Source organism: Callionymus lyra, chromosome 3 (genome assembly GCF_982586985.1).
Source record: "Callionymus lyra chromosome 3, fCalLyr1.hap1.1, whole genome shotgun sequence".
In the NCBI taxonomy this organism is placed as follows: domain Eukaryota; kingdom Metazoa; phylum Chordata; class Actinopteri; order Syngnathiformes; family Callionymidae; genus Callionymus; species Callionymus lyra.
In genome coordinates, this window is record NC_141820.1 from 18,986,058 (window position 1) to 19,008,960 (window position 22,903).

Sequence of the window (22,903 nt, forward strand, 5' to 3'; positions counted from 1 at the left end):
CTTTTTAAGCATCTTCACATTTGTATTGATCAAAAAATTAAATTAAAATATTAAACATTTTAAGATAGCATTCAGAATCACAGTAAATAATAGAATAAAATAGAATAGAAAAGCTTTATTCATCCCCAGAGGGGAAACACACTTTCACAACAGCGCAGTTTAAAAAAATAAAGTGCAAGGAAAAATGTTAGGAAATGTAGTCTCTCTGGCCTTTTTTTGTTGCAATAATAAACAACAAGAGCCGCCTTTATATAACACAGCCCTCTGAGGAGAGAAGCAAACACAACCTGGTGACTGTATTTGGCTTCTCAAAATCATGTCCACCTAACGTCTGTTGCTGGTATTTAACACCTGCACGAGATGTTCCCGCCTGCTGCACTGGCACCCTGAATGAAGAGGAGTGTTAGATAACTTTGAATAAATAAACACACAGAGCAGTGCTGAGTCATCACATAATATTTACAGCTGCATCACATAAATATTTTATTTGCATAGTTATCATCTATAACTATATCTATCTGTATATTTATGACCGTTTCCCACCAAATTAAAACCCTTTTGAAGGATAAGATAAAACTAATACACTTAATAGTCCCATAAAAAACTACATTGAAGAGAAAACATGCATTTATTATTCAGCGAGAATTCTCACCTGCTCTAATAGAAGAACTCACATTTCCCCGATCCTTAAAACTCTTGACTGGCTGCCAGTTTCTTTCAGGATCAATTTTAAAATTCTGGTTCTTACTTTCAGAGCTATTCATGGTCAGACTCCTCCTTACATTAGTGATCTGATCAAGCCTTACACCCCAGCTCGGGCTCTGAGGTCTGTGGATCAGAATCTACTGATGGTTCCTGAACCCACTTCAGGACCAGAGGAGAGAAATCCTTCCAGACTGTTGCTCCTAAGCTTTGGAACGATCTTCCTCTTCCTCTGTGTTTGATGATCTACTGACTCCTTCAAGAAACATCTTAAGAAATTTTTATTTGTGCTTTCCCCCGATTTTCTGGGACTCCTGTGTTTGTCTTATGTGTCTTGATCTTTAAAAGTATATATTTTAACTGTTTATTGTTTTTGATTGTTAAAGCACTTTGTGACTCTGGTCTAGAAAGGCGCTTTACAAATAACCTTTACTTTACTTTACTTACTTACTTACTTGTATGCACTGAAATGTGTGTGTTAAACATAGGTGTGTTTGAACCTTAAAGTTAATTTCCTTAATGCATTTTCCAGAAACATTTTGACAAAAATTTGATTTAATTTGAAAGCAAGTAGAGGAATAAACTCCTCTCATAAACGATCCTTAAATAAAATGTAAAATCAAGTAGGAATTCTGAATAGCTCTAAAATATATTTATGTAAAATAAATAATGAGGGTAACCAGAAAGAATCGCATACGTTTAAAGAAAAGGAACCCATTTTTTTATTTGAGCTGAAATAAAGTATAAGGTAAATAACATTTGTATTCTGAATATCAGTGGAACTTATTCAAGATCTATAGAAATATATAAATAAAATGGATTTACGAATTATTTCTTTTCTCATGAGAATGTAATGAATCTTGGAGCGTTTAATGTATTATCTTTGAATATAAGAAGAAGATGCACAGCCACAAAAGTCTATTTCACATTTTATATTTTATTGTAATGAAGCAGCATTACCAATACAAAAACAACTTGTCAATTACAATATTCAGTCTGGTCCACATGCAGCAGAGACTCAAACATGGAGCCGGTTTAAGGCGGTTTCTGTGTTCTATTGGTTTTCGCGTGGGTTCAGACACAACACTGTACGACACTTTTGTATGTCTCTGAACTTTACCAGGCAGACCTGAGAGACGCAGGAAGACGAAACAAAAATTCCAGAAGCCCTTTTGCAAATATTTACAGCTGCAGTTTTAAAACCAGTCATCGATAAGCTAGCAGACACCCTCAAGCCCATTCATCTCTTCAAGTATTGTGTTTATAGAATTTTACGATTCCAAGTTTGTTTTTTTATTTCACTCAGATTGACACCAGAATCCAATTTTAGAAGAAAATCAAAACAGTTTGACACAAAGATATCTTTCTAAACAATGTGTTTGAAAATGTGTAATCGTCATGACAACAAGTGCTTTTTTTTTTACATTTGTCATCAAGATTGAGGTCAAGGCCTTGTTTTTACATCAAAACATCCAGAATCTTACTTTGGTATTACACTGTGATCTACGAGAGTAGACCGACATGCAGATCAATCATGCTGAGTGAGCGTTCCACCACGACAAGTCAGAATAAAGAAGTGATGATAACAAAGACATAATTGCCCTCAATACTCAAATTAGGTAAACACTATGATCGATTAAAAAAACTAAAATTAAAAACAGTTTTTCTGTACGTGAGCCTGATCAGTACTGATAGAGGAAGAAGCACATGTATTTGACTGTAACTTTAATCTTTGCTACAAGTTAGTATTGCATCATTATAACAACAATGACACACATGAATAACCCAATATTGACCTGGCATCAATATTATCCATTCATTACTTCTCTTTAAATCCGATTAGGGACTTACGTCCAATACATTAGTATTGGAAGTAAACACAAGATGTTGTTTTAAATACTGAACATGAAACTCTGATGATTCCAACTGTGTGAATGTAACTAATACAGCTCAGGCTCTTTGAACTGTTTGAACTTTTGTGATCGCCATGGATCATCAATAAAGTCATTCTGATTTGTCGGTTTCACATTGAAACATGAAAATGGATTCACAAGCACCACATTTTCTAGAAAAAAAGAGAGGTAAGTAACTACTGTAATACAGCAAAAAAAACAACTAATAAAGGTAATATATTTATATTATGTACTAAACAAACATTAGATTGCCGACGTAAAGCACACCCCCTCCCCAAAAATCCCACTCAAGTGTACCATAAAATAATATTTACAGAGCATATACAATTGTCCAAAAAGACTATGTTCTTGTCATTTCAAAACCTGCACATCAAGACTATTTCATTTGAAATATTTACCGATTTATGTTTGTAGACCTGCAAAGGATCTATAAAAGTTGTCCACTAACGCTGGAGGAGCCAGAAGACGAGGAACAGCTAATTCAGCCCAAAAAGGCACATTTCAAAAGCTATTTTAAGGATTTATGTTGGTGTGGTCAAATGTGAAGTTTATGTTGCTTAATGCTAGCGTCTTAAAAAACACAGTGTTGTTAGTATGTGCTCAAAACCTCCACTGTAGTCCAAGTGTTTTTCTTATTTGGACGTAATACCTGCTGATATCATCCCCTCACTAGAGAAGAAGACCCTTAGATAAAGAAACACCTTTTCTTAAACATGACTTAAAAAAGAAAAAAATATTATCTATTAAATCAAAGAGACATTTTAATGAATTAACTATATTGCTAATGCTAGCATTATACATTGATTGGCTTAATATACATGAACCGAAATATCATTTCTTCTTTAGTCAATTAACACGTGACATTTTTCTAGCACTGGCAACAAAATAAACAGGTTATTTTGAGTGAAAACACTGTACTTTAGTATAATTAGCATCATTAGCTAGCTAGCTGGTAACCAAGCCACACAGTGAAGTTCTGGATGCTAGTTCGGTAACTCAAACGGTTAATAGTAGAATTTGCTTAACTTAGCATGACAGAGCAATACTTAAGCTAAGAAAAAATTTGACAGATAAATAGTTTGACCAAATGTAAGTAAAAAATAAGCATTTTTCAATCTATCAGGTTTAGAAAGTATGTTTTTTTCAGAAGTAGAGAGGTTTGGTATGCTAAGCTAACGTTAGCTTTTGACACCGTTAACATTTGACAGCGGACTCTATTGAAAATATAGTACTTTTGGCACGGTTGACTTCTGTGTTGCTGAATCTATACAAAAGAAAGTGTCTGCCCACCATCTACGTGTGCATCAAGTGCCTCGTGGCTAAGGTCTGAAAAAATAATCATGACGAAAACTAAAAATACGATTTTATGTACAGCATCAGTAGACATGTGAATATTTACATTCTTTCTTCGCTGGTTGTGTGACAGTTAATACTTCACAGCGCGGATGAAAGCAGCTTTTGTCTGGTAGGGAAGAGTCTTGATTGATATTTTCTTTTTAAGGGAGGCTGCCGAGTCGTAGCGGGTCGACTAAAGCTCGCAGACTTTGGCAAGAAAAGTGGATTAAAAAAGGTTTGATGTAATGCGGGTGGATTCACGGGTTTTGTTAGTGTAAATGTTGGTTAAAGTGAACTGTGGTGTCGAAGTGCTGATTGTTTGACGGAAGACTCCTCTTCAAGTGCACAGGCTCCAAAGATTAAACTTCCAGCGCTCTGGACCGGATCTTCTCCAGCCACTCAAAAGCCACAGGTGGTTCCAGGTCGGAAAACTGAACTGTGATGATGATGATTTCAGGTCATTTCAGCACGTTACAGTAACAAAACTAGATAAATAGACCCCCCGCCACCAGTGTTACTTCTGTCGGGGGGGGGGGAAACTGTCTTAAAAAGATGCAGCAGCGATTGTTCCGGTCGTTCTGAGGAGGAACCTCCTGTTCCTCAGACGTTGGCCCAGGTGTGGCAGTTAAGGCGAGGAGGGGCGGACCTTCTCAGTGGCCGCCGCTGGAGCCCGGCGGGTTGTGGATCCAGTCGAGGACGATGAGCGACAAGCTGCCGATCATGAAGATGACTCCCACCACGAGGAAGACGGCCGCCTAAAGAGAGAGCTGGCGTTGAGATGACGGTTTCTTACGTCTAGACAAGTTCCTCGTGACTCACCCCGATCTTCTGAGGAGAACGCATGGGTACGGACTTCACCAGGCGGATGTAGAAGGCCGCGGGGAGGATGAAGATGAGCATGGTGGCCGCGGAGGAACCTGCACCGGACGGAGAATAAGGACGTTAACTATAAATGTTGACACTTAACCATGAATTCCAGTGACTGCATCTGGACTACAGCAGCCCCTGAGGCCCATGAAGTCGGAGACAAATAAATAATCAGATTCTTTAGAAATGTTTCTTATAATTTATTGTTTAATTTTTTTCTTTATTAGGTCTTTTCAAAGACTATGCTTTGGAGAACATGTTTTTCCCTTAAAAGAAAAAAACTATACACACAAAGCATAGCAAATTGAGAGTTACATGAAATAAAGTGAGTCTAGAAGTTAAAGTTTGTAAGTAAGTCTTTATGATAACACTGTTATTATCCGTAATGGCTCCATTGACAAATATTACTGTCTTCTCTTGATATTTGCTCACACACACACACACACACACACACACACACACACGCACACACACACACACACGCACACACACACACACACACAGTAAACAGTGATGGCAGCAACCTTTAGATCGCAACAAACAACAGACGTGAAGAAATTGACAATACGTGAGGAAATCGATTTAACGAAACAAGTAAACTAAAATAATATGTTAAGATTTTCCCTTGCTTTTCAAAATAAGAGCGCAGAAACCTTCCTATTACCTCATCGCAGCCATTGTTTCATGTCCGGCCAAGTGGCCAGTAAACTACTTATCTTTCCGTTTATGTTTAAGAGTCTTAGATCCAGAGTCATGCCTCATGCTACAGCCGAAGAAACCATTTAAAGCTTTTCAACCACCTCTGACCTCGAGGCGGCAGTTCGCCGTAGGGGCGCGATGCACTCACCGATGAAGCCGAAGATGTCTCGAATGGTGGGCACGAAGATGACCAGCAGGTTGTTGAAGGCCAAGATGGCGGCGGCGATCAGGAAGTGGCGAACCCAGCTGAACTCTCGTCCGCTGAACAGCAGGGTGGTGATGGACGAGCGGATCTAGGGGAAAAAACAATAAATGAACAAACTTACCAACACTTTTCAATTCAACAGATTGCTTTTCAATTAGATTGTTGGATTTGACAATTAGGAAATGGAACTATAAAAGTATGAAAGAGCCAGAAAAAAACAGATTTAGAGGAGTGGTTGCTGGGAACATTCCGAACCGTTTGAGTCAGAGCATTGAATTCAAATGTAGCTTCCTCACACTGTTTTGAAGATAATCATTGTTCTTGTAATCGTTTCCCATTATCTCACCACTTCAATTGTTCTTTGCACTGAACAATTTTTTTTTAGGAACTTCCTCTTATGCTTTATTTCCGGAAAAAACAGTGTCCCTGTGTGTGCCACGTTCATCTAAAAGAATGTTGTGATTTTTGCAGGAATTGGAAATACTGACGGAACATTCTTAACATCGGCAAGTATTCTAGAATGGAAACATGAAAGATTGAAAGTGTTATTGTTTAATTATTATTAATTAAAAATCACTTAAAAAAAACAAGCATAATATGAACATATTGAATGAATTTGTCCAAGTCAATGTCTCATTGGTCCCTTAAAGCACTCGGCACCACACAGCCGAGGACATACACAGCCAAAGAGTCACTGTCTACAGGCTTCGCACACCAGAACCACACTGCAGAAGAGCTGGTCAGCTTAGTAGACTGCAGGAAAAATAACACTTTTATTTCACGAAAAATTGTAATGGAAACTAGGGTGACCATATGCCAAATCCCTCAGGAGGCACCACTATGTGGGAGTTGAGGGTCAAGTGTTTTTTAACAAGCTTCTAACTCATTTAAATGCATTTTCTGACAACAAATAAAGACACTTAACCAGGCCTCATGAAGAAAAAAGTAGTCTTTTTTTAAACCATATTTTCATTTATCTAAAGCATTTCACAACAAAATGAACAGCAAGAAATTTAATAGTAATATTTAAGTATAAATATTGGCATGAGACAGCGATACACTGTTATATTTCTCTTCTACTGTAACAATAAAACCGTGGCTATAAAACCACAATAGGATGATGAATGCAGTACAAAAGCCATCATTGCTACATGGCTTTTACTGAACAAAGAAAGAAGCACACGGGGCAAGTCTGCTACTTCATCTCTATAATTACCACATTAAATTACAATGTTGAGTGTTGGGTTCAAACCTGCAACTCAAAATCCAAAGTGAGCTATCTGGTGTCGTACCTTTTTAGGCCGCTCTACTATTTTGGTCCTGGCACTTCTTACGTGATGACGTCACACGCTGCAAACGCTAACTTTTTTTTTTTTTACAAGTGAGAGAAACTTCAACTGAACCATTGAAGAATACTTTCTCCCACACAATAAACATTTATATCGAGATTACCAAAGAAACAACTGTTGAAATGTGTTTAGAACTAGTTTAATAAACTGGCGAGAGACGCGGTCCAGCCATTCAGCGTCACATGTGTCTTTTTGTTAATAAAAACATCAATGGGATCGTTTAACCGAAATTTCAAACTTCATTCTTTTCTACTCACCCTCACATCGACTAAGGGTTGGGATTATTTTCAGAGTAATCTGTTCCATTTTGGAGTTATAGACCAAAATGTTTGTTCATTTTAATGTAGCGACTGCAGCTCGGTTGTTTTTATTTGTTCAGGCTTTTCCTTGATTTTCTGGAACTCCTGTTGTGTTATCAGTTTTATCTTGATCTTTAAAATATATACTTTACTGAATATTTTTTTGATTGTTTAAGCGCTTTGTGACCCTGGTCTGGAAAAGCGCTATACAAATAAAAATTACTTACTTACTTTATTATGGTCCAAAAAGTGACTTAAAAACATCCTAATATATCCATAGTACTCGTCTGTACCTCCGACCTTGTAGTGAAGCCTCGTTGAAACCTTTCCTAAAAGATTGTAGTTTGAAGACTAACACAGGAAGTATTCCGGCTACAAAATGAGTGAACTTTGTGTGAACTAAACCTTTAATGTGTGGTAGATAAGTGTCCACCAAACATGTATTACACGCATAAAAAAGCCATTTAAAAGACATTCACGTTTTCAGCGTTTAAGGTAATCTTAAAGGAAGTGCAGTGAACGAAATAGTCGGGCGAACCAAAGTGTTACTTACACCAAGCTAGTGATAAAACACGAGTAGATCGTAAGAGATAAATTGAAGTTTGGTAGGTGATGTTGAAATTACCGTAAATACAATTGTCTGTTTGGGGCGATCAAGCACGCGCTGCTCAAACTAATAAACCCGGACATTTCTAAATGTTCGCCTTACTACATGTTATCTTGTGAGAAAAAGTATATGATGGTTGTACACTTTTTTTTATTTTATTTTTTCAAACTTGTAACTGAACCTTCTTCCATCACCGGGGCGAGTGTAAACCCGGGACGCCTGCCGAAGCTGAGCCACCGGGAGCTCCTCGAGCCTCCCAGTGGGTGAAAGGTCGCGGGTATCAGGTGAAACCTGAGGCACCCTCGGCCACAAGAGGAGAAGGTTACATGAGGTGGTGCTTAGGGCGCCCATTCAAAGCGGCGAGGGATTATCTCCCGCGGAGCAATGGAACCGTGGGATTGCATCAGCCGGGCCGAGGGAGGAGGGGCGGAGAGGAGGTGTTCCCTCGCTCAAATGATCGTGACCTGTCGAGCTTCTTTTTTATTTTTACTGGGCCGGAGAGCAGTGAAATGACAAGGTAGCAGAGAAGAAGTCACTCGCCCACATGAGGCCTTTCATGGCGAAGACTTCTAAGTCCTTCATGAAGTCTTCAGGAGCCTAGTGTTGACATAGACCAACCAGATCAAAGCTGGAGTCAAAAGAGGCCGGAATACAGTATTTCCATCTAGCAGAATAAAAACAACTTTCTCGAATCCAGTGTTTCCTAAACCTTGCACACAAACACTCTCCGATCCTCACACCTTCTTGCATAAGCAGGGTCGCAGTGGAAAACTGGAGCCTGTTTGGGGAATTTCTCTCCGGGGCTCCAAACTATTCAGCACCAGAATACTACTTGGCGCGAGGCCTTTGGAGTAGCAGCGTGTGATATTTACTCAACCGAGACTCTCTACCTGTCAGACGAGCCAGATCAGACCGGCCACATCTTGGGCTCGGCAAGTTAAACGGCTGATCCCGGGGGCTTCGGTGGAACTCTGTGATCTGGTTCTATAAATAAACCCGGAGCAAGACGATTCAATTAATTTCTTGACATCACTGTCGGGGGAAGTTTTAAGAGTTTTTCCAGCCGACATCCACGATCAAAGGCCACACACAGAGAACAAGCGCTAAAAGTTTTCACTTCCATATTTAACGCCACGACTGTACATGTGAGCTCTCTCTAGTGGCTGCAGCGCAACTCTGCACACACGCCGAGGAAGGACGCAGGAAAGGAAGTCAGCCGGCTCCAGTTACAGCAGATGGCATTTCTGTCGGACACGTGTTCAACCGTCTATTGTCAGTTGGTTTTGACGTAAAAGCCTCACGAGCAGGTGGGTCCCTCGCTTCCTTCACGACACAAATATTGACGTCTTCAGCAACACACTTCAGAGGAGGAAGTACAATTCAGGGTGTCGTTTATAATGGATTGACGGGTAATGAAATTGAGGAGTTGATTAAGAAATAGGTAAATTCCAATTTAAACATAATAGCAGGCTGTTCTTTTAACTACCTTGTATTTTGATACCAGTTTACATGTCACTTTTTCTCTCATAATAATCAACCTTTACTACTCACTCAAACTACTCACTTATCCTTATTTTGATTTTTTTTTAAATAGACTATATTTCTGCCTCTCATTCCAATGAAGGTTTTAAACTAAATGATATCTCTGTAGATCAAATATTTAAGTCCTCCAACATTTTGGCCTTTTTTTCTTAGCTCTCAGCAGCTTCTGCGTAATTTGCCAAAATCTGGGAAAATGTTAAACCATGTTAAAGGGACAGAAATATTTAAAACGACATTATTTGGCCTTTGTATCTTTCGTTTAAAATATCTTTTTGTGTCTTGTAAAAATCCCCTGGCAACGCAGGGTACTTCAGCTAGTACACTTTAATTGTGAAGGCTTTTCCTTGATTTTCTGGAACTCCTGTGTTGTTCTCAGTGTTATCTTGAACTTTAAAGTATATATTTTATTGGATATTGTTTTGATTGTTTAAGCGCTTTGTGACCCTGGTCTGGAAAAGCGCTATATAAATACAAATTACTTACTTACTTACTTATATAGATCAGAAGGCAGACACTTACATTTCTATCTGTTAAAAGATGAGTTAATATCACATTGTTGTCTCTTTAAAATTAAATGAATAAAGTATTAAAATATGCACCTTTTTGTAATTATTGGTTTTCCAGAAGTTATTTTTATTTATTTATATTGTTAATGATTTCCATGTCCTATTAATGATGGATCTAAATCACATTATCATAAACACGGTAATCATCAATGGAAGTTAAGGAGTAATAAAGGCAGAAGACGTACTGTTTCATTCAAGCTAATCTATCTGTGCCACTGAGGCACTACAGGTCATCGTGAAGGTTCACAGGCTGACAGCGAGACGGAAAGGTGAAGGTGGTGCAGTTAATCAGATCATTCGCGAAACACTCTCCCAGGGATTCAGCGCCGAAGCCTGAGAACTGGGCCATGCTGACTCCACATGAAGCCCTTTCATTATGTGTTGGATCTTGGCGGAGCCTTGTGTGGTCTGAGCCTGTGCTTCACGTGACTTTGTTTAATTTAAAACATCCAAAAACACGTGTCTCTGCGCCTCACACACATCCTTTTGTGGCCTGGACAAGCCTACCAGAGCCACAGATAAAAGCTGGCCTTGATCTACACTCGGGGAAGGTTGGCGGCGTTCCTTCCAAAATGAAGGTCAGGAGGAGGAAACAAAGCCAAACTTTCAAATGTCACCGGACACTTGGCCGTGAGCAAGACTCCCTCGTTCTTCTCACCCGTTCATGTTGATAATCTCTGCCAAAACAACCATCTTGCTCAGGCTTAGTGGCCTTTATTGATGCTTCTTATTTGCACTGGAACACCATTTACCGCGGCAGATGAATGAAACGTTGACAGGGATTTGTGCTGCGGGTTAAAACAGGTCCGACACGTCCATGAGTCATCAGCTCCTCACGGAGGCTGAGTCAGAGTCACTATAGCTAAGCTTCCATTTACCATCTCTTTCTCCATTTGCTATCCCGAAATGTCAGCGTCTTTGTCCGGAGTTATCGTTCCATTTCATTCCCACCAAAAAATAGTTGACGCGCTGCCAGTAAAACATGACTTTGCAGGAGTTCATTGACGTCTCAAATCTGTCAGTGACACCTTTAAGGAAACTTCTTTAACCACACGCTCATAACATACCAAACACTCTTGACAATTTTTCATTTTAAGATGTATTAACTATAACTACACGTGTTGGCATCTTGACTTGACGCAACAAATCTGTCTTAAAATTGAGTTCCATCGTCTACATGAATATATAATCCTGATGAAACACTGAAGATATTATAATCTGGGATTTTTCCCTATAATTCCTACTCATGGCAACCCAATTATTATTTAATATAAAATCCCTTTTAAAGCTTTTTAACATAGGCTTCAATAAAAAAAAGAAATAAATAAAATAATAATAGAAGAAAAATATACAATTGAAAAAATTCTAATCAAAAATATAACTTTAAACCACATACTTGACTCCAGTTGAGACGATAGAATGTCTTTCAGGCAGCATTTATATTTAGACTTCAAATGATCTCAACTCTTGTGCTATCTCAGGGTCAAGGTGACCCAAAAGCCCACATAAACAAATGTGTATGGCTTCCAGAAATACCCATTACTATCAGTCTTTTTTCTTATTTATACATGAACATCGTTTTATCATGTTTTTTTTGGGTTTTTTTCACTCAAAAGTCTCTGAAGTCATCATGCGTTCCTCACGACAATACCAGTCATCTTCCTCCCCTTTATTTTTAGTCGGTTTCTAGGGAATTGGGTCGTGTTGTGTCTCCCCTCGTCCTCCCACATGGTGGCTCCACCCTGCCGTCTTACTGAAGGTGGCGGTCAGAGAGAGGATTTTTCCACTGTCCACTCCGATCCAGTAAACTTCCACTGACCGGGTTGGGAGGGGAATGGGGGGGGGGGGGGGGGTGTCAACTATCTCACTTTCTCTGCGGCACATACATCAATATTTGGAAGGTCGCCGATGGAACTGCAGTTTTCGGTCGGTTCCGGATCGGTAGTGGGGAGTTTAGGAGAAGGATATAAAGCGTGTATGCAAGTATATGTACAGAATTGGCACGAGACTGCTCTGCTGCGCCATTTTATAAAGAGTAAGGGAGCCACGATGACGCCCCCTGGAGGAGGAATGCCGCAACAACAACACCCTATTTAACCTCAAACCATTATAGGATATTTATATGCAATAATACATATATAAATATATGTAGGTATGGATCATACAAGGTTACTTTAAAAACTTTTGTTCGTCAAGACATGTGTTTCTGTCCAGTCACTCGGAAGGTCACTGCACTTCCTCCTGCTCAGCTGTCATTTGTCTTTTCTTCAATCTAAGTTTAGCCTGAGACCATATATGGAAAAGGACCAGGATCCGACTGTGTATGTATGCATGTATGAATGAGTGACGACCTTTAACCCCCGTCACTAGAAAGCCCTGAAACAGGTCTCTGGACGGAGTGTGAGATTAGAAAGGAGCAGCAACTCCATGAGTCAAGTGAACACTGTGTTCTTTCCAGTGAGGTAGCAGGAAAAATAAACCACTCCAGGAATATGACAAGAATCGCTCCAGCCACAAACACAAACAGAGTCTGCAGTCAGCTGTCTGGCTTCCCTGTGATTGGTGGACGGGGAGGCGTGAGCGGACCAATTTCAAAATCGCAGGTGTGTTGTTAGTTTAGTGTGGGCTCAGAGGTGAAAGCGTGTGCGTCACCGCGCGTCAGATGAACCGCAGTTGTTGTTTTTTTCCCATGTTTCAAATTCACGCGACACGAAGACGTCGTGTACTTACGGGAAACAGCACGATGGGGACGGTCAAGGTGACGGCGGTCAGCACGGCCAGGCGCACCAGCAGCAGCAAGTTGTCGAACTTGTACACTTTGGTGAAAGTGTGCAGCAGCTCTGCCTCCACGTTGTCTGTGAGTCAGAGAAGACATGTTAAGGATCACTTGAGTTGTTGTTTACAAGCTTCATTAACATCCACCCATTATGATACACTGACTTTTCCATGTGGTTTTTTGGTGTATTTGGTTCCTCAACCTGCACATTAAAGACGAAATAAAACTGCATCTTTTTGTTGGACACAGAAACTACCTGCGTCAGTAGTTATTAGCAAATATTCTTTTTATTTACTTTTAGTATACAATGTTTTTGATGCAATGAAGGTCAGGGGGAAAGCATGTCGGAAAAGTGCTTTCCTTTCCTTCAGTAGCTCACAGTACCTGAAGGAAATTCTGGAAGGTGATAACTACTCTCACCTTCCGTTACCCAGAAGAAGTTTCCATATCGCCCCAAGCTTCTGTAGCGTTTGCTTTATCCACAGATCTCTGACGTTGTCGGCGCTTTTTCGGTCTTTACAGTAGTCGTAGTTTATTTCATCTTATGAGTTACATCCTGGAGTTTTCCCCCTTTGGATGATTGTTTATTTTAGACTGTGAACTTATTTTTCAAACTGTACTTTGTATGGCTGTTCCTGCTTCAGGGTCCTCTGTTAAGACCACCCTGTGACATCCATATGGTCATTCAGATCATCTCCATAATGTATCCTTTGGTTTATATTATCCTTTTAATTTGAGTTATTTTGCGAACGTATGCTGATAATAACATTAACTGGCAGAGGTTAATAATGTATACACGTATACTAGCAATTGTAATTGAAAGAAATCCAAAGTGAAAATAAATTCAGAAATGTTTAATATTAATATCTTGATATATAAACTCAGTGTATTTCGCTTCACTCTTGTATTAAATGATGAGGTATTAGATAGATAGATAAAAACTGTATTAATCCCTCTGGATGTCTCCTTCGGGAAATTGTTTACATAATATTCTATATATTCATTGTATTCATATAATTAAAGGTAACAATTTAAAGATAAACCCATACATTTAAATCCTCTTCATCTTTTAACTCCTTTTTTTTAAAAGAAGAAAACATTTTCTTTTCTGTGCAGTGAAGTTCGTACCGTAGAAGGTAAGATATCCGAACAGCGCTGACAACATGTACATGATGAGCATGGCCAAAATCGACAAGTTTGAGACATTCTGCATTTTCTTCCTGCTGCGACTGCAAATAAAAACAAACAGAAAAGCACATTATCAGGTGGAGAAGTTAAAAGTGATGAGTCATGCTGAGTAATGCTTTGAAATGTTTTAGACGCCACGTTTCCACAACTGAACAGCTCCCTCAAGCGGCCATTCTATGCATTGTAAAGTTTAAATACGTCCTTTTACATCGTTTTTCTTTTGTGTGCGACAAATAAAGTTTGAAATATACATTTAAATTATCTTTGAGGAAAATCCTACCAAAAACAACAACAATGCAACTGTTTGTTTTGTGATTTAGAATTGTCTCATGTTAATTAGCATATCTAGCTTTTTAATTGAAAAATGAAAACCAATATAAAAATATGTTATTATTATATAATACATTTACAATTAAATAAATTATACAGAACAATAATATGATAAAATGTTTAAGTGCAGATGTCCAGTGTTAATCTCACACTGACAGGATATTAATTTCAAATGTCCTTGTACGTGGATAATGTGCACAAACACTTACTCCTTCAGCTCGCTGTAGATGGGCAGCACCTCAGGGTGGCAGACGAATGCAAATGCCAGGATCGGCACCGTGTAGGCAGTCTGGAGGAAAGAGTTAAGAAAGATTAATATCACGCCATGGAAACAAAAGTGACCAAAACAAAGAGAAATGATCTCTATTTAAAAAAAATAGAGTAACTGTTTGATCATGCTTAAACATCTAATTCAAACATATGAAGACGTTTTTTGATGATCAAGAGTTGCAATTCATCATGAGAGCTTGAAGCACAAGAGGATTACAAAGGGGTTCAAAGCTAAAGAAAACATCAAGTGTAGATGTATCTCACAGTCAGGATGAACTAGCTCCACCCTGAGAGCCCTTCAACTGATGATTTACTGACTTTGGAACGGAAACACTCCCTAAAAAACCCAACCCCTGGCAAACATGTCTTGACAAATACTTGACATTCCAAACCCAAATGGCAGATAATGGTCACTTTGGAAGTCCTGTTGGAACTATTTTAACGAGGATAATGGCCGGTTAACAATACTTCTATCCAGTACACAACACATAAAACATAATCTATAAAACTACTTATTAAGAGGTGTAAGAAAATATTGATACACTTAAATGTCGTGATGTTTTTAGAATCAGTGTATCAATTTTTTAATAACCATTGCAAGTATTCACTTGATTCGTCTTGCATTTCACTTCTTGTCAAACTTAAAAAGAATCCCTCTGTTAATTGTTTACTTTGATGGTTTTCCTGCAATTAAATAATTTAAAATAGTTATTTAGAAGCAGAAACTCCCTCCACAACAACAGTTTCTTCTCTTCAGAAATGCATGCATGAACATTAAAATTTAATTGGTTGAGCATCAAGGTTTGTCACTGCGCATCATAAATCCAGGAAGTCTCCACCTCAAGGTGACTTCATATTGAATTTTTCATGTTTAATGATTCAAGAATCTATGTTTGTTCCTGCAGGAATATATCGAAATATGTTGTTTTATATTGCAATATATTGCAATACGTTATATTGTATCATTGCCCCTGTATCGTGACACATACTGTACAATACACATCCTTTCTATTTATCCAACACTTCTTCTGCTTACCTATGCTTCAACAATTACTACTTAAATGACTATATGTTTTTTTTGTGTTTGTTTTTTGGACGTCCGCACCTGTGAGTTGAAGATGAAGTATCTTGGTTTGCACTTCTCCTCGTCGTCGGCGTGCGACTCGACATGGATGCTGGTGGACACGTGTGCTTCGGAGCTGCTCTGCGTCACCGGCGAAACGTCGGCTCTGTAGAAATCCATCTGTGCGGAGTTGTTGCGGAGAGCGAACACGCCCGGCATGTCGGAGCCGTTCATGCTGAGGTTGCCCGCTGGTTGGTTGAGCAGGGACAGCGGGCACGGAATCTGTGTTTTCTTATAGATCACCTGGAAGAGAACGGGTTTCATTTAACGTTTTTTTTTTTGTTGTAAAGACTTCTGTCATTTATGTAATCAATCAGTGTCATGTCAACCGGTCTCTGTACTTTCAGGGCGAGAAAGTATTTCTGGTGACCTCAGGGCAGGGTGAAACACTCGAAATACCTTCGGTTTGTGTGTTCACTGGCAAACAGCAGCTTGTTTAAGCTATCAATAGACACACCTCAACTTGGATTTAAAAAAAGAGGGTTTTTTTTACAAATCATTCTTGTCAAAACGAATTTGTGGACAACGAACCACTTCATCCCTGTGCTCAGAAAAACACTGTCCGGAACATTAACACGTGTGCAAAGTGACCCGGAGGCCGAAAAACAACGACCCCCCCCGGCTTCCAAAATAACATTAGCAGTGGTGGAGGTCGTCCACCTTGACCCAGAAGCAACACAAGGGATACCACAAACCCATTTGTTTTAGGGCCTTCAGGGTTAAACCACATGATTTGAGAAGATATCTCAAATGATCATAGTTATATTATAACCAAATCTGCCTCGGAATAAAGTATAGTCTTAAAAGGGAAAATAACATGTTAATATTAGGCTGTTTTTATGTGTAAATTAAATGTCATAGGATCAATTTAAGTTTGTGTGTACTGAAACATGACAGCAACCACACATGGCAACACAATGTGTTGTTGTGCATACCTTGGTACAGCCGTAGCAACGAGAATTAATCATATAGAACTTGCTTTAAAATAGTTTTTCGAACAACAGCCCTTCATTCTTACGTACGGAGATAGAGAACAGTTAAATGATATTGTGCTGAAATGTCTCTGGTGTGTACCAAACCCTTTGAACAGATGGCTGGATGTTTGCACCAGTGACAAATGTTAAAAGGAGGAAGAAGGATCAGCTGAATTATACGATAAGATGTGTAAAGAAAAATTCTGCATGGTCCAAACTGAGGCAGAATTAACCGAAGGAATACTGAATCCCACCAGGTTGAATACACTACAGAAGTTATTTTTTGTATTTATTTTTGTGGTGACTCGAGCACAACTAATTGTACAGTTTAATTGCTGTTTATGGGACTAGGTTGGGCCGAACGGCTTAATATGTTTGTGCTTCAAAAGCCACGCCCTGCGGCGAACACACTATCTCTTGTTTTTAAATGGTAATGCAATCTTAGTACATCACACAAAAATACTCAGAGGAAACTTTTAAAGTGCCTGTGCTCTATAGAAAGTCCAGGTTGATATTTTATTGAATCTATATTGTATATTTAGCAATTACATATATTTATTTCATTGGTCGGCAACCTTTACAAGTGGGAGCCGCAAAATCCTTTTGAATTTTAAAATTAAATATTGTTCCATATAATGTTCAATCTTCTTTGTTTGCCTTTATCGTATATATAAACAAACTATAAAATAAAACTTTGTTTAATGAAAGTTCTATCAGTTCACCTAAAATTCAAAGTTCATTCATTTTACACTCACCCTCATGTCGAATAAGGGTTGGGATTATTTCAGAGTAATCTGTTCCTTTTTAGAGTTATAGACAAATGCTTTTGTTTATTTTAATGTAGTGACTTGAACTCAGTGGTCCTCATCTTCAACTTTGTCCAAAAATATACTTACAAACATCCAAATATGAGGAACTGTTCTCCCCAAAAATGTAAAATGTCTATATTTTAGGCTTGTTGTTAGTGGCCTGAATCTCTCATGTCGAGATACAAGATGGACGTTACAGACTGTATTCAGGTATTTATATGTTTTTAAGTTTGTCATTTTTGCAAGACAAAGAAAACTGAGCTCCAATTGCTAAATTACTATTGACTTACATTTTTACCCATAACTCTAAAAGGAACAGATTACTCTAAAAATAATAGAGAGTGAGTATAAAATAAGTGAAATATCACTTTTAATTAATGATAATTATCAAATTGTATATTTACTGCAGTTTATTTTTAACTATTTTCTTATGTAAAGCACTAAGTATGTATGTATATACATCACAATAATTGCATCATCATCATCATTATTTTAATTATTTCAACATCGCAGAAAACTAAATAAATAATAGGACATTCAAAATGAATTATTTGCTATCAATTTTAACCTAATTTATAATAACCTGACTGATTTGCTGAAAAATATAAAATATCTTCTATGTAGGCTGAAAGAAATGATAGTTCACCAAGTCTAGATTTTTTTAATCATAACAAAAAAACAAAAGTAAAATACTAACGCTTGTTCTGGAACGTGTTACTGTTCCTTTAAAACTACAACAGGTGAGGAAGGGGGAGAGTTCTGCGCTGATGATCGTGAAGAACCGATGTTGTTCTTATATCAGCGAAGTTACGTCTTTCAGTAACATTTTTGTTAAATTAAAGGTAAAGTGAAGGAGAGCGCTGATGCATCATTGTAAAAACACTTTGAAATACTGAATTCCCACATTTATACAAATACTTATTTCCAGCCGCGGGTTGCCGACCCCTATTTAGACCTTATTCTTATCAATTTTTTTGGGTATCTTAACAAAAATGATGCTTTTCAAGCCTTGTGTTATCTCAGGGTCAAGGTGACCCAAAAGCCCGAAAAAAAAGGTGTTTGTGGTATCCCTTGCATTGTCCAAGGATTAAAAGAGTGTATGAGTTTTAAATGTGTCAATAAACCTGCAAGAAGTGAACCAGGGCTTAAGCGAGCTTGTCATAAATAGAGAAGGACTTACCACACTCAGGAAGAAGACCATGCAGGTGAGGGAGAAGCCACTGGTGTAGCCCAAATAACCTGCACAGAATAACTATCGTTAAGATCATAAATCAATCGTCAAAACTCTCACTCTTCAACCATGCCTGTCTTTCAAACACAAGTGTCAATTCAGCATCTATACTGGGATGTGGGTCATGTGTCTTTCGTGGTTGTGACCCAAATCCTAAAATAAGACGTGCACTTTTCTGAGTTACGAAACAACGGTGTTTAGGCCTCCAACTAAATCGGGTAGGCTTTCTATTTAATACTACCTGTTGCTCAACGTCTACCTGCTTACATAATGGGGGTCTGTGTTGGACACGAGCCGAGTGGGGGAAGAATCTTAAATTACGTCTGGTGTTGGAGCAGACTATTTATAGACTTGATAGCAGTGTGGGATTACAGTCTCCCGAGTAGAGTGAGTCAGGGAGCAACAGGTTCAGGTAACTGGCAGGAAAGTAGACTTTTGCTTCAGGCCACATATCCAGCATTTCTTTAGTTGGCACCGGTTTCCACATCAGCTCGTAGAAAGAGGATCATGCGAGTTATTATGTGATGCTTAAGAAGATAAATCTTTAACAGTACAGATGATACTAAAACTATTTGATAATTAGGACTTAGACCTGATGAAAACCATTAGAATTGAACCTACATTTAATAAAAACGGGATTTGATTAGATAAATATCAGCCCCGGTAAAAGTTATTTCTAGCATATTTACTTGATTTGGGCCTCATTTGCATGAGTTACTGTCTGAATGTAGGATCTCACCCGGTGGTGTGATCTCTCTTGGCAATGACCCATTGATTCTTTATGAGGTTCAGTTTGCCAATGGTACTTTGCTAAGGTCTTGGTGATTTTGACTGTGTTAGAATTGCCATCTCCTGTTGGACAAGACAGCAACTCCTTGTTACTCATCTGCTGAAGAACCTTGACGTGTTCTAAGATCTCCTGATAGACAGATATGCTGAATCTGGACCTAAAACACCAATAGATGAAAGGTCTCCGCAACTGAGTAAAGAAACTTCCCGCTGGACTCCAAGCATCTTGGATTGCCTGGCTCTCCATTCTTCCTCTAGACTTTGAGACCCTGGTTTCCAAATAGTAAAATCCTTCTGACGTTGTTTGTTGTTTTCCAACTAATTTTCTTTTAACGTTCTTTGAAATTGCACTTTCAGAACATCCGACTTATTCTTTCCCAACTAGTTGAGGTTGTCGATGACGTTTTCAGGTCTTTCCTATGATTTTGAATTCAACTGAAGAGATGCTTTTAATACCCTTTTCACAATATCATAGTTTTCTCAGATATCTCACTTTACATGTATGTATGACTTTTTATCACATATATTAGTTTGAAGTTTAGTTGCTGACATTTTGAATTGAAACATTGAACAACTGGTATTAAATACTTGATTGAAGTTTAAACTTACCAAGATTTTTCAGGAGCGACAAGGGTAGAATGATTCCAATTGACACAAATATCACCAGGTAGTTCCCGTCCATGTACCATTCACTGAAAACACACATTATAAATTAATAAATATACCGCAATGGCCGTGTTAAACTCATTTTTAAATATTCTGGCCACTGATCTTAAATGTTATGTTGCAGCTTATTCTGAATGCTTGAGTGATGGAATAACAGTGTGTATAGTAAATGTGTTAGTAAAATAACAATTGACATTGACCCAGAGTCAGTTAAAGCATCAGGAGTCACTATTGTACATCCTTAAATCAAGTAAAACTTACCCAGATATTTCCTCTAAGCCCAGAAAGGCCCGGATCACTTCAGGCAGCTCATATTTAACGATAAAGAGATAGCTGGACATGGCTGAAAAATAACACAAATAAAAAGAGTTAATGAGATATATATCTATTTTCTTTTTAAATACTGTGGTTTTTTAATTCTTTTTTAAAAATGTCATCCAAAAGGGAAATGCCCAAAATAAATATCTAATAGAGATGTCATGCACTGCTCTTTATTTAAACCCTTCCTTGTCATCAAGTGAGATCGTCTTACATCTGTCTTGGAGTCCATGTTATGACATGATGATTATAAATCCTTCTCCTCTATTATGACTATATTAGGGACCTGTCACAAGTGCGTGAGCTGGTCTGTCATCCAGGCTGGACGCCATTTTATGTTTTATACTCTTACAATATAATAAACTAGAGCAGTTATATGTGACCTCACCTCCGATGTTCTGCATTGTTATGGATATAAATGCCGCCAACTTGCCGGGCCAACCGAACGCTCTCTCGCCGAGCTTTTCGTAAATCAAGGAACCTAGTAGCAGAAATGATTGTTAACTTAAAACCATAGAAATTAATTATGAATTCATATTTAATAACGTTCACACAAACCTCCTTCTTTAGCTGTCATGAGCAGCAGATGAACAGAATACAGCGAGAGGATGGCCACTCCGACGAGGAGGATCCTGCAAAATATATCAGGAGATATAGTAGCAGACCAAAGATATCCTTCCTACGCTATGTATTTCATTTGACATTTTTATGACCGGGCTTGTCTCTTGGTATTTTCAACATCCATGTGTTGTGTTCTTCAGGGAGCCTTTGTTTATTTGAATGTGTCAAACCTCCAAGGGACTCATTGTATAAACAACAGAGCGTGATTACAGTTGGCTGGAGGAGGAGTGAAGACCATTATGACATCATAATAGACTCTCGTAACCTCTCGTTCGCTGAGATTTCAGACGGGGGAGAACTTTATAAAGTAGTAAGTTCAAAACATGGTCATGATGAGGGAATTCATCTTGGAGAAGAAGACTTCGATGTTTGTTACATGTGAGTGTGTCAGGAGAGTTGGGTTTTTAGGTTAGTTGCCCTTTAAGGGAAGGTACGAACTTATGCAAATATGGGGAAGTGACAACTAAGAAAAGGAAAAATTATTGTTTTCATTGACAAAATATCACAATATATAAAGTTTCCCTCATGATAGTTTTACAGAGTTGATGCAATGTTTTGTTATTGTTAAATACAGAGAAGACAGAAAATGTAACTGTTGCATTTAGTATATAATACAAGCCAACGATGAGTGTTATTCTTACTTTAGCAGTGATTGTTTAAATCACAAACCCATTTGCCACATGTATTTATCTTTGAAAATGTGACTAGAAGTAACTTGACTCACAAAAAGAGGACAATTCCTGTGTTGGCCATGGCGTAAGACAGTCCCAGAATGCCGCTGCCCATGATGGCGTTGCTCAAGTTGAACACAGACATCCCAAAAGATGTATGACCAGGATGCTGTTGGAAAACAACAACATAAAGTCACACATTTACAAGAGTGAATTCTGGCTAAAAAATATAAATATTTTAAGTTTCTTACATATTCCTCATGGTACTCTTCATATTTCTTCTTCTTCATCATCCCATTTGCCAGAAACTTCTGGCTTTCTGCATCGTCATTCTCATCCATGAATTGGCTGCAACAAGAAATGGTGAATTTTATTAAAACATTAGCACATTGACATTCTAAAAAATACCCCCAAAAAAACCATTCTAAGCAAATCTAAATTGTCTGGTTAAAATATGAAAAAGTTGCAATTTTAATTTAGTTGTGTTATTTACAAATATCCATTTTGCTCAACCATGATACTCAGATCCGCAGGGGTTAATTATTAAGAGACATTTTGTGATGCTGTTTTGAGGATTGTGTGCACATTGGTCACACCACTAGCTATTGGGTGTCATGACGCATGAAGTAGTTTGACCCGGTGACCTTTGTTATTGCTAGAATCTTGTGCTCCGGTTACATACGTGGAGCTCACACAGCTCGCGCCAGTAACATTTTACTTATCAGAGAGTCAAGAAGTTTAAAAAGGAACTGCTAATGACCAAATCTAAATGAGTTATGAGGTAAGTCATTTGTATCAACATTTATTTTGACTTAGACTGACTTTTCTGTCTGCAAGTAGTTCTAATTGCAGTATTATGCTAGTCATGCTAACAGTTAGCAACACACTAAGATGGGGCTTGTTCCATTATTGGAAAACTCATAGATGGAAACTTTCCTTTTTAGCAGCCAACATGTCAGTTTGCATCTCTTTTAAATGAATAACTTTGATTTTTATTATTGTTATTAGGTAAAGTATGTAGATATTACTCACAAAGCTACTGTTGAGAGTGTG

General features: G+C 38.2%; 1 protein-coding gene and 1 non-coding gene across 3 annotated transcripts in view; both read right to left on the bottom strand.

Annotated features, from left to right (window-relative positions):
- Positions 1-1,619: 1,619 nt before the first annotated feature.
- slc38a4 (solute carrier family 38 member 4) overlaps positions 1,620-22,903 on the bottom strand; it is a 32,405-nt gene continuing 11,121 nt past the window's right edge. For both annotated transcript variants that reach the window (XM_087786831.1, XM_087786833.1), the window contains exons 3-16: positions 22,102-22,198; positions 21,904-22,019; positions 21,117-21,190; positions 20,947-21,039; positions 20,502-20,583; positions 20,184-20,266; positions 18,735-18,793; positions 15,754-16,014; positions 14,588-14,667; positions 13,989-14,089; positions 12,815-12,939; positions 5,665-5,809; positions 4,770-4,867; positions 1,620-4,705 (exon numbers count right to left, since the gene is read on the bottom strand). In XM_087786831.1, coding sequence (XP_087642957.1) covers positions 4,601-4,705; positions 4,770-4,867; positions 5,665-5,809; positions 12,815-12,939; positions 13,989-14,089; positions 14,588-14,667; positions 15,754-16,014; positions 18,735-18,793; positions 20,184-20,266; positions 20,502-20,583; positions 20,947-21,039; positions 21,117-21,190; positions 21,904-22,019; positions 22,102-22,198 — 1,519 coding nt within the window. In that variant the 3' untranslated portion in view covers positions 1,620-4,600. The remainder of the gene's footprint in view (positions 4,706-4,769; positions 4,868-5,664; positions 5,810-12,814; positions 12,940-13,988; positions 14,090-14,587; positions 14,668-15,753; positions 16,015-18,734; positions 18,794-20,183; positions 20,267-20,501; positions 20,584-20,946; positions 21,040-21,116; positions 21,191-21,903; positions 22,020-22,101; positions 22,199-22,903) is intronic.
- LOC148083699 (small nucleolar RNA SNORA70) lies at positions 6,348-6,480 on the bottom strand. Its single transcript, XR_015710793.1, has one exon. It is a non-coding gene; the product is annotated as a small nucleolar RNA SNORA70 (small nucleolar RNA).